General features: G+C 54.2%; 1 protein-coding gene across 1 annotated transcript; it reads left to right on the top strand.

Moving 5' to 3' along the window:
• The first annotated feature begins 354 nt into the window (after nt 1–354).
• Nucleotides 355–5681, top strand: LOC120307535 (BPTI/Kunitz domain-containing protein-like). Its single transcript, XM_039342391.1, has 4 exons — nt 355–514; nt 3495–3671; nt 4849–5016; nt 5515–5681. The coding sequence occupies exons 1-4, from the start codon at nt 433–435 to the stop codon at nt 5523–5525; spliced, it is 438 nt and encodes a 145-aa protein (XP_039198325.1). The 5' UTR covers nt 355–432; the 3' UTR covers nt 5526–5681.
• Nucleotides 5682–11617: the final 5936 nt, after the last annotated feature.

An 11617-nucleotide genomic window follows, 5' to 3' on the forward strand; every position in this document is an offset into this window, starting at 1 on the left:
CTTTGAGCGGATTTGCCATCTTGCTCACATTTATGGCAGGGCAGTTTGCAAGTGTCACTTTCTAATATCCCACCAGCAATGAGTCCGGGGGTCTACCCAAGGCTCCTCCCACGCCTGGAGGTTGAGTGAGGCTGGTCCTTATGTCCTATCCGGGGTGAGGTGGGAAGGAGGCGGATATATCGGGGGTCACCGCGCCCCCTTTGGGAAGACACCGAGCCCTCCCCGCCTCTCCGCCCGGCTCCCGCTGCCGTTTCCCCGCCGGACCCTCAGCCCCGCAGGAGTCCTCCGGAGGCGCGGGGCGGGGCGGGGCTGGGCGGGGGGGGGATGTCCAGCCAGGCCCTCCGGAGGGGAGGGGAGGGAAGGGGGGGTCAGAGTGCTGCGCTCTTTGCCCGGGAGAGGAGTGGGAGGCGGCTCAGTCGCCCAGCCAGCCCCATGAGGTCCGGCCGCAGCCTCCTCCTCCTCCTCTGGGGCGTCTTGGCCCTCTGGAGCCCCCTGCTCCCCGCGTCCAACGACTGTGAGTGGGGCGAGGGCCAGGGCGGGTGGGCGGCGGGATGCCTCGGCCAGAGGGGTCTTCGGACCTCGAAAGCCCCCGCCCCGTCTGAACGCCCTCCAGCTGGAGCCTCGGGGATGCGCCCTGGATGCCCAAGAGAACCGCCCCCCATCCCGCAGGGCTGTGCGCCCCCCAGAGACCCCCGTTCTCTTCCCCGGAGGCGGGAATGGCGGTCCTCCGCCCTTGGCGAAGCCCCAGATGGGAGAAGCGAGAGGAGGAGGGCGAGGCTTCGTTTCGGGGTCCCCGTCTCGGCCCGGCGCCCTTTGGGCTTCGGGAAGGGGTGCCGGCCCATCTCGGAATCGGAAGACAGGGCGGGCGCGACCCTTTGAAGGGGGTCGTGGGAAGGGGCGAGCGGAGGGGGAAGGTCCGGAATCGGCTCCTCGGGCAGAATCCCGGAGAGGGGAGACTGACCCGGTGCAGAAGAAGACCTCGGTGAACGGGGGGGTGGATCCGGTCCCGGCCTTCCCCCCACCCTCCCTGGGCAAAGGCTACCGAAAGGGATCGCAGCAGCTCCAGGGTTATTTTAACGTTATATTCATTTATTTATTAAATTGCTCTGCCGCCCGTCTCCCCTACAAGGCGACTTTGGGCGGCTTAGAGATTATAAGACCAAGTAAAAAACAATTAAATAATAATAACAACAACAACATAATCAACGTTATTATTGGTAATAACATTATACTAACATTAACACCCAGAAACAGAGCAGGAAGTTACTAGATTTGATACAAATCTCGTTGAAATTGAAGCTCCCAACCCAAATTTGCTCTTCTCCTTGCTTTTGATTGATTGGTTGATTGATTGATCCCCCAGCTTTTTTTAAACACACACACAAACACACATTTATGGCTAGTTTTTCCTGCATAAACCTCATCCTCAGAGCCCCCCTCCCACAAAAAAAAACAAACCTGGATGGGGGCTTCTGCTTCCCGAAGGGCTTTTGCTCCCATTTTGTCTCTGTAGAAAAGAAGCAAAGAGGCATAATTCCACACGCCCCTCTCAGCCCCAAGAGAGGAAGGATCTCAAAGGAGGGGGGAGCATGACAGTTATGTACTGGAAGAAAAGAGGGGGGGTCTCACCTCTTCTCCAAAGCACCAGAGGGCAGGAGAAGAAGCAAGGGATGGAAACTGGCCAAAGAGAAAAGCAACCTGGAATTAAGGAAAAAGTACCTGACAGTGAGGACAATTAAACCAGTGGAACAGCTTGCCACCAGAAATCGTGGGCGCTCTATCACCAGAGATATTTAAGAAAGGGCTAGACCAGTGGTTCTCAACCTTTTTAATGCCGTGACCCCCAATCGGTCGTAAGTCGAGGACTACCCAACCGGTCGTAAGTCAAGGACTTTCTCTGCCCGGGAGTGTCGCACATGCGTGGTGCCGCCCCCTGCGCCGGCCGAGGCATAGCTGGCCAGTGACAGAGACGGCGCAGGCCGACCACCGGCTGGGCCACCCTCTGGCCCAGCCCAAGGGAGGTAAGCAACCCTCCTGCGCCCGCCGGCCCTTCCCACCTGGTCCTCTTTTACTTACATTTTTAGTAGTTGCCTCAGCAGGAGGGGTGGAACTTCCAGACCTAGCTCGCTTCTCTGCAGACAACTTGCAGCACCGTTTGCAGAATGGGACTTTTGGCGGGCTCAGCAGGGCAGAGACAGCCTGGACAATTCCTATTGGCTTTTGAAAGCCAATAGAATTAGACTCTATTCAAGAGAGTCTATTCTATTGGCTTTCAAAAGCCAATAGAATAAAAGGGAGTAGCACAGCTAAGGAAAAGGGGGGGGGGATGGACTGCGTTGTTTGGTGACCCCCGTGAAATGGTCGTTCGACCCCAAATGGGGTCCCGACCCACAGGTGGAGAACCACTGCTTTAGATGGTAATGTTTTCTAGATGGCATTTAACACTTGTGAGGTTAGCAAAAATGTTTAAAGATGTATCAAATAATTGTTGGAAATGTAAACAAAAAACAGGCACATTACCATCTTTGGTGGACGTGCTCTAAGGCTAAAAGATTTGGGTTAAGAATACATACATGGTTAGTGAAAATGATGAAAAAACATATAGATATTAAGCCAAAAATATGTTTGTTAGGTATAATTGTAGGTAATTATGAGAAAGAGTGTATATATTTAATTTTACATATATTAATTGCAGCAAGAATTGTATTTGCTCAATATTGGAAAAATGAAGATTTACCAGTGGAGGAAGTGTAAATTAAAAAAATCTTAGACTGGATAGAATGACATTGAAAATGAAAGAGAAAGAAGATTCAGTTTATGTTAGAATATGGGATACTTTTTATAATTGGCTAGAAAAATGAGGTAAAGGAACCTAATATGTATTAGTAAACTAGACATTGAAACACAGACAATATGTTGCTGATAATATTTTAAGCACTTGTGTTTATAAAACACACACACAGAGAGAGAGAGAGAGAGAAACACACACAGACACAGACACACAGACACACAGACACACAGACACACACACACACACACACACACACACACACACACACACACATATATATATATATATATATATATATATATATATATATATATATATATGCAGGTCTTGGCGTATTCAGGTCTTTTCCCGTGTAAGATTGAGAGTATCTTGGCGACGTTTCGACGAAGTCCCACTCGTCATCTTCAGGCTGGGGTCTTCGGCTTCGTGCTTGTGCGAGCAAAGTGATCGGAGCTGCCGTCTCTCTATAAATATTGGTGGGGGTGTGTGGAGTGCTGGCTTAGTTGCTGTAGGTGGGTTGGTTGGCTGTGTTGGAGTTGGTTGGCTGTGTTGGAGTTATTGTTTGTGGATTGTTCAGCTGTTTCATAACATCCTGAGTAGCTGAGGTGCTGGCTGTGTGGTGGGCTGCTCTATTGGCCACCCTCCCCTTGAGCACCTGTAACTGGGCAAAGGGTTGAGTTTCCCAAATCTTCTCTCTTGCCAGATGTGACCAGGTGCGCCACCGTCTCCAACAAATCTAAACGGTGCAGTTCGCCTCAAGAAGTTTTCTTCTACAACATCACCTCCAAGAAGTGTGAGCGCTTCACTGACTACGCGTGCCCCAACATCCTCAACCGCTACTTCACCCTGGAGGATTGCCAGTATTACTGCGCGCATGATGGTGAGCCCGGCTGCTGGGCAAGGAGGAGCCGGTGCTGGGGGCCCTGGGGGAAGGCCCAGTCACCCCTTGGTGCACCCTTAGGCCATGGGGGGGCAGGATGAGGGGTGGCAGGGGTCTTTGGGAGCGGGGTCTGCTGAGCCCCTGCGGGAAAAGGCCCAACCCAGCTTCACACTTCTTTTTGTTCTTTTGGGGTTCCTGCCCTCCTTTGGTGCAGCTGACTTCCAGGTCCAGTAGGGGTGGGGGGAAGCTCCCATCTTTCCTGCCCCCCAACTGTCTCTGATGTGGTTTCTCCAGCACCCTTTGTGGAGCTGCATGAGGGGCACTTCCCACAGTCCGGGGGGGGACTCTCTTTCACAGTCAAGTTGGGCCCCAGCTCAGAAGCCCCCCCGCTTTTCCTCCCCCATGCGGGCTGCCCTCCTGAGGCAGGACTGAATGGGCTGGGGTCCTGTGCAGGCTGGGGGTCAAGCCAGGGGAGCCATCCAGGTCTTCACCGCTCCTTGGCCTGAACCCCGGGCCCTGCAGGCAGGCAGTGCAGACTCGGAGGCTCCGCTCCAGGAGGGGACAGAAGGGCAGGGGCTCCGTCAGACAGGCAGGCGGGCAGGTAAGGCTTGGGGGGGGATGCAGAGAAGATTCCAGAATGAATAGGCAAAATGACAGGTGTGTTTCCTCTGTTCACATCTAAACCTAACCCTGAAACAGGCAGGAGGAGGGAAGCAAGCTGGGAGGGAGGAGGGGGCTGCATCCCCAGTTCTTCCCCATTTGTGCTGCGCCCAGCACCCCCCATTTCCAGGGGTGCCTGCCTGAAAGGAAGCCCCAAATGCCCAAATACAGCCGAGGGAGGAAAGGGGGAGGGCATGGGGGGAGGGAAGACTGAGTCCCCTGATGCTGGGACTGCCCTGGGCCCTGCCTTCTGGGTTCCTTCCTTCCTTCCTTCCTTCCTTCCTTCCTTCCTTCCTTCCTTCCTTCCTTCCTTCCTTCCTTCCTTCCTTCCTTCCTTCATCCCTCCCTCCTTCCTTCCTTCCTTCCTTCCTTCTTCCTTCCTTCCTTCCTTCCTTCCTTCCCTCTTTTCTTCGTCCCTCCCTCCCTCCTTCCTTCCTTCCTTTCTTCCTCCCTCCCTGACACATCTATATAGCTGCCCACCTGATGCCAGCCTCCATCCCCTCCCTCCACCCTGCAGACTACTGCCAGCTGCCTCCTGACCCCGGCCCTTGCCACTTAAAAAAGCCACGTTGGTTTTATGACCCGAAGACCCAAAGCTGCAAGAGCTTCACCTTCGGGGGCTGCCTGGGGAATGTCAACAACTTTAATAACCAAGATTTGTGCAGTCAGAGTTGCCCCCAAAGAGGTAGGTGTGCAGTGCTACAGGGGGGGAGCTGAAGGGGGGGTCCTGTGTGAAGGAGCAGAAGGTCCTGTAACTGCTCCCCTCAATCCCCTTGAGGGCCGTGTGCAAAGAAGAGGAAGGGGGGAAGGATAGCCAGTCCCTCCAGGACTGCCAAAGAAGTCCTCTTTCTGCCCCCCCCCATGGTGCTGGGCCAGCAGGAAAGACCCCCCCTTGGAACACTGTCAGTCATATGTCCCAGAAGACCCCCTGTTCCACCCCCAAGCTAGAAGGGCTCCCCTCACCCCTCAGCCTGCTCCAGAAGAGCAGGTCCGCTTCCCCTCCCCCCGACTAACTGGGGGGGTCATGAAGGTGGAGGCTGGGTACGCCCCCAGAGAGAAGCAGCCCCTCACAGCAGGGGAGGGGCTGTCCAACACCCCTGGAGGGAGGGCTAGGAATCCCCCCCACCTGTCCCCCCCCCATCCCCAGGGAAGACCGTTTCTGAGGCCTCCTTCCCTTTTCCAGGCTCTCCCTAAGGGCTCCGTGGAGGGAAGCTTGGCCTGCTTCTTCGTGCTGAAGAAAGAGGGATGCATCAGGACGAGGCCAGGCGCAGGGAGCCTCCAGGCGCCTTTGGAAGGAAGGGAATTCTGGAATAAATTATTGCCCGGAGGAGACGGTGGTCCCGGATGCTGTGTGTGTCGTAAGAGTGTTGCTCGGGATGCGTTTCCCAGAAGGGTGCAAAGGCTGCCCCCCCTTCACCACCAAAGCACAGAGTTTGCCACACCTGTTGGGCACTTTTCTGGTGCCCCCCCCCGTGCCGCTGTAGCAATGGGTGCCCCTCTGGCTGCTCTCTTCCCTCCTTGCCAGGCAGAGAGGGCAGCGTGTGCCAGCCCTACCCACCCAAGGAGCCAGCACAGACAGGGGGTGGGGGTGGGGGAAGGGCTGGGGGGCTTTTCTCCCCCCACACACAAGAGCCGCCCACCTATTTTGCCCAGTTAATGCTCCCTGTTTCCTACCCAGTGGCTGCATTCTCACACCTCCCTTCAACCGGATCCTGAATCAACCTGTTTTTCTCTGTTCACGCCACACACTGCATCATAAACTAGCCAACGAGCAACACACAAAGCCACAAAAATGAATCCAGATTAAGAGTCTCCAGATTTCACCAGCTGTGGGACGTGCTGGCCGAGGACCCCCCAATAATTAAACGAGGGTGGCAAAAAGGATTAAGAAAGCCGACTCAAAAAAACGTCCTCCGTGGTTCCAGATCAAGGGTCTCCTTCTTGAGCAGCGGGCTGGACTAGAAAACCTCCAAGGTCCCTTCCAGTTCTGTTTGATTTTAACTCAGGGTGGCGAACATAGCTAATACTCCTCACTCCCCTTATCGTCCCCACAACAATAACCCTGTGAGGTGGGAGAGAGAGAGAGTCATCCAGTGCTGACTAGATGACCACACTTGGAATACTGCATCCAGTTTTGGTCAAAATGATGTAAAAAAGATGTTGAGACTCTAGAAAGAGCACAGAGAAGAGCAACAAAGATGATTAGGGGACTGGAGGCTAAAACACATAAGGGATGGTTGCTGGAATTGGGTATGTCTAGTCTAATGAAGAGAAGGACGAGGGGGGACAGGATAGCAGTTTCCAGTATCTCAGGGGCTGCCACAAAGAAGAGGGAGTCAAGCTATTCTCCAAAGCACCAGAAGGCAGGACAAGAAGCAACGGATGGAAACTCATCAAGGAGAGAAGCAACCTAGAATTAAAGAGAAACTTCCTGACAGTTAGAACAATTAACCAGTGGAACTACCTGCCTCCACAAGCAGTGAATGCTCCAACAATGGAAGTTTTTAAGAAGAAACTGGATAGCCATTTGTCTGAAACGGTATAGGGTTACCTGCCTGAGCAGGGGGTTGGACTTGATGACCTCCAAGGTCCCTTCCAACTTTACTACTACTATTACTACTATTATTATTATTATTATCAGGGGCCGTGGTGTGCTTAATAAAATTGGTGGGCTGCATCTGCTCATAAAGAGAGGAACACTGGGTGATCTTGACAGGAACGCTACAGTTGACCAAGTCATGGATAAACACAAATTTTAATTGTTCAGTCTTCCTTGGGAGGAGAGAATTCCACACCAACTGAATTCAGGAACTACAATCCGGATCGTTCTGAGGAGGAGATGAAGCTGAACCTGACAATGAGAAGCAGGAAGGGCTGAGCTCCAGAGAGCCCTGGGCTGGTGAGGGTGGGGGGCTATCACAAGGATTGTTTCTAGATAAAGATGGGATGTGGGATGAGGAGATATTTGTTGTGACCTTGGAGAGGGTGAAGAGTCATGGAATTTTATACCTGTGATGGACATTGGAAGCCACTCCGCACATTTGCTTTCTCTTTATTATATTTTTCTCTTACATTATTTTTCTTTCTATCTCTCTTTTAAGTTTAGTCTGCGTTAAATTTTAATATTTTCAATAAAATGATAGAAACAGTTAAAAAGGAAAAGCTGTCATCAACACCCTTATGATCCCATTTCTTTTCTTTTTGCTTGAGGTTCATCAGAGCATGGGTTGGGGGCACACGGGGGGGAGGGGCCCTATCTATTGAACTGCCAGGCTGCAACCGGGAGTTGTGAAGTGGTCCAGGAGGAAGTGGTCCAGTATCTCACCACACCTGTACCAGATCTTCCATCTTGCTCACCACACATCTGGGCGCCTTCCCATTGCAGTCTCTGATGCCTCCTTGAGAGGTGAGACTGTCCACTGGACCCATGAGTTGGGGGTAGAATGGGGACAAATGGGATATGTGTGAGAGTGGGGGAGTTCAGGAGATGTGATGGATACCGATTCCTTGGAACATCTCTGGATAAGGAGAAGACAGGAGATTGCCCACAAGTGCTCCGGACAGCTGCTCCTCAGAAGGAGATAATAACAGGACAGGGGCTTTCCATGGCTTTGAGCAGATTCGACATCTCGCTCAGATTGTGGCAGGGACTTTTAAAGGACACCCAGTTTGCAAATGTCACTCTCTAATCTCCCACCAGCAATGAGTCCGCGGGTCTGCACAAGGGTCCCCCCACGCCTGGAGGCTGAGAGAGGCTGGTCCTTTTGCCCTAGCCTAGGTGAAGAGAGGAGTTGAGGGGGGATTGGAATTAAAATATGGAATAACAGAGCTGGAAGGGACTTTTAGGTCATCTAGTCCAACCCCCACCCAAGCAGGAGACCCTACACCAGGGCTTTTCAACCTATTCACCCACTGTACCACTTTTAGGATATGGCAACATCCGAGTACCACCAGTCGCCTAGCAAGGTGTCAAAACCTTGATGACCCCCCCAAAAGGAAAAGGTTGATAAAGTACAGGTAGTCCTCACCTTACAACAGTTTGCTTATTGACTGTTTGAAATTACAATGACACTGAAAAAAGCCACAGCCAAGCAAGACACATGCCTGCCCGCCCGGCGGCGCTCTTCCTCCTGTCCGAGGTTTTCATTGTTGTGAGCATTTCTGTTGAGGATTGGCAGCAGGGGTGGGGTGGGGGTGTTTGGTTTTATTCCCCCCGTTTTCTGGGTGGTTGCAGCAGGTTTTGGTTACTTCACATGGCCCTGGGACACTGTGACCATCATAAATATGAATCAGTTGCCAAGTCTCTGAATGTAAATCAGAAGATCCTGGAGATGCTGCAACATCCCTGAGTCCCTTGGGATTGGGCGGCATATAAATTTTAGAAATAAATAAATTCCAGCGGATCGGCGCTTCTTCTGGGCTCAGCAGAAGCTCCAGGATCAGCGTCAAGCTCCAGCTGGAGCCTGGCACTGATCCTGGCACTTCCACTGAGCCCTGACATCTCGAAGAAGTGCTGATCCTGGCACTTCTGCTGACAGTCCTGCAGCTCCAGCCATCTCTCTTTCTCAGGCTTGTACGGTGCTGCCACCGGTTCAGCTCATTCCCCTCCCCTGCTACCACTTTTTTAGGTACCTGGCAAGTCGCGTACCACCTGCCAGGTGCCAATGTGCCACAGGTGGTACCTGTACCACTGGTTGAAAAGCCCTCCCGTAAAGGATTGCTCCCTGCTTCTCACGGGTGTCCACGCCAGAGTCAAAGAGCTGTGACTATGATCAAAGATTTCTCCCCCCAAGATTTCCCCAACAGGCGGGGGTCCTGTGCAGGCTGGGGGTCAAGCCAGGGGAGCCGTCCAGGTCTTTGCTGCTCCTTGGCCTGAACCCCAGGCCCTGCAGGCAGGCAGCACAGACTCGGAGGCTCTGCTCCAGGAGGAGACGGAAGGGCAGGGGCTCCATCAGACAGGACGGCGGGGAGGTCAGGCTTGGGGGGGGATGCAGAGAAGATTCCAGAATGAATAGGCAAAATGACAGATGTGTTGCGTCTGTTCACATCTAAGCCTAACCCTGAAACAGGCAGGAGGAGGGAAGCAACCTGGGAGAAAGGAGGGGGCTGCATCCCCAGTTCTTCCCCATTTGTGCTGCGCCCAGCAGGAGCTCCTGCCTGCGCCCCCCATTTCCAGGGGTGCCTGCCTGAAAGGAAGCCCCAAATGCCCAAATTCAGTCGAGGGAGGAAAGGGGGAGGGCATGGGGGGAGGGAAGGCTGAGTCCCCTGATGCTAGGTCTACCCTGGGCCCAGCCTTCTGGGTTCCTTCCTTCCCTTCCCTTCCCTTCCCCTTCCTTCCTTCCTTCCTTCCTTCCTCCCTCCCTCCCTCCCTCCCTCCCTCCCTCTCTTGCACATCCATATAGCTGCCCACCTTATGCCAACCTCCACCTCCTCCATCCTCCCTGCAGACGTCTGCCACCTGCCCCCCCCCCCGAGGAAGGCTATTGCACTGACAACAACGGTGGTTTTTCAACCCCAAGACCAAAAGCTGCAAGAGTTTAATCTTCAGGGGCTGCAGGGGGAACAACAACAACTTCAAAAGAAAATCATTGTGCGAGTGGACATGCCGCTAGAGAGGTGGGTGTTTGGAGCTGCAGGGTGGGGTGGGGGGTTTCCTGTGCAAAGGAGAAGAGGGTCCTGCAAGTGCTCCCCTCAATCCGCCCCTTGGGGGCTGTGTGCAAAGAAGAGGAAGGGGGAAGGAGAGCCAGAGCCCCCCAGGACTGCCAAAGAAGCCCTCTTCCTCCTCCCCCCTCTAGATTGTGCTGGGGGATCAGGCCGTCTGGCCATATATATCCCAGGACATATATCCCAGAAGACCCCCTGCTCCACCCCCCCAGCTAGAAGGGCTCCCCTCGCCCCAGGGAAGGGGGGGCTAGTCTGCCCCAAAATGAGCGCTATTAGAGTACCTGGTGGGGTCACGAAGGTGGAGGCTGGAGGGGCTGTCCAACACCTCTGGAGGGAGGGCTGGGAATCCCCCCCTGTCCCCCCCCATCCCCAGGGAAGACCGTTTCTGAGGCCTCCTTCCCTTTTCCAGGCTCTCCCTAAGGGCTCCGTGGAGGGAAGCTCGGCCTGCTTCTTTGTGCTGAAGAAAGAGGGATGCATCAGGACGAGGCCAGGCGCAGGGAGCTTCCAGGCGCCTTTGGAAGGAAGGGAATTCTGGAATAAATTATTGCCCGGAGGAGACGGTGGTCCTGGATTCTGTGCCTGTCGCAGGGGTGTTGCTCGGGATGCGATTCCCAGAAGGGCACAAAGGCTGCCCCCCCCCTTCACCACCAAAGCACAGAGTTTGCCACTCCTGTTGGGCACTTTTCTGGTGCCCCCCCCGTGCCTCCGTAGCAATGGGTGCCCCTCTGGCTGCTCTCTTCCCTCCTTGCCAGGCATAGAGGGCAGCATGTGCCAGCCCTACCCACCGAAGCAGCCAGCATAGACAGGGGGTGGGTGTGGGGGAGGACTGGGGGGGCCTCTCTCCCTCCCCACACAGGAGCCACCCAAGTTTCCTGTCCCTGAGCTTGTCTACTCTGCCTGGAAGTTGAGCTGGACGAAAGTGGGCAAGGCGCTCCATCCCAGCCTCCCCTCTGGAAGTCAGGAGGAGTTGAGGGTCAGCGATCTGCTCCCCAGAGCCCCTGTCCTCCTGTGGGTACAAGCCCTGGCATCGGAGGAGCTGGCGTCTTTCTCTCCTGGGCTCTGACTGGGAGGGACTCAGATTGGTGAGCAGAACCTGCTTCACCAAGGATGCCAGCAAGAACTGGACACTGCCCATCAACCGGAGCTGCCCTGGGTGGAAGGGGAGGCATTTCTCCAGATTGTTTGGAACGCAGGAGACCTCACCCACCCACCACCATCTTTGAGATACCTGCATGAGGAGGTGGCATTTTGGGATCCATGTTCACTTAGATCTCATCAGACTCAAAAAATAAATCCTTGTGTCATGGCTGCCCTTGAGGATGCCCCACATGCAGACATTCCTGGTCATGAAATTGCAAAAACTACACTGGACCATGGAAACAGGCTGCGGTGTCTACATCCCACCCATTGTACAAATTGTGCTCTGTTCCAGCTCAGGGTCCATGGTGTGCTTAATAAAATTAGTGGGCTGCATCTGCTCATAAACTGGGAACTCTGGGTGATCTTGATGGCCCTCTGGATTCCCAGCCCAGCCCTCCAGGGGGAAGGAAACGGGGGATCGGAGGCACCATGCTCTTTGCCCGGAGAGGAGTGGGAGGTGGCTCAGTTGCCCAGCCAGTGCC

Source organism: Crotalus tigris, unplaced genomic scaffold (genome assembly GCF_016545835.1).
Source record: "Crotalus tigris isolate CLP2741 ecotype Arizona unplaced genomic scaffold, ASM1654583v1 scf7180000017791.1120302, whole genome shotgun sequence".
NCBI classification, from domain to species: Eukaryota; Metazoa; Chordata; class Lepidosauria; order Squamata; family Viperidae; genus Crotalus; species Crotalus tigris.

Excerpts from the sequence above, each read along its gene's own strand:
- LOC120307535 (XM_039342391.1), top strand. The coding sequence starts at position 433 with ATGAGGTCCGGCCGCAGCCTCCTCCTCCTCCTCTGGGGCGTCTTGGCC. Across the intron at positions 515-3,494 it reads GCTCCCCGCGTCCAACGACT|ATGTGACCAGGTGCGCCACC; the intron begins GTGAGTGGGGCG and ends CTCTCTTGCCAG. Across the intron at positions 3,672-4,848 it reads GTATTACTGCGCGCATGATG|ACTACTGCCAGCTGCCTCCT; the intron begins GTGAGCCCGGCT and ends TCCACCCTGCAG.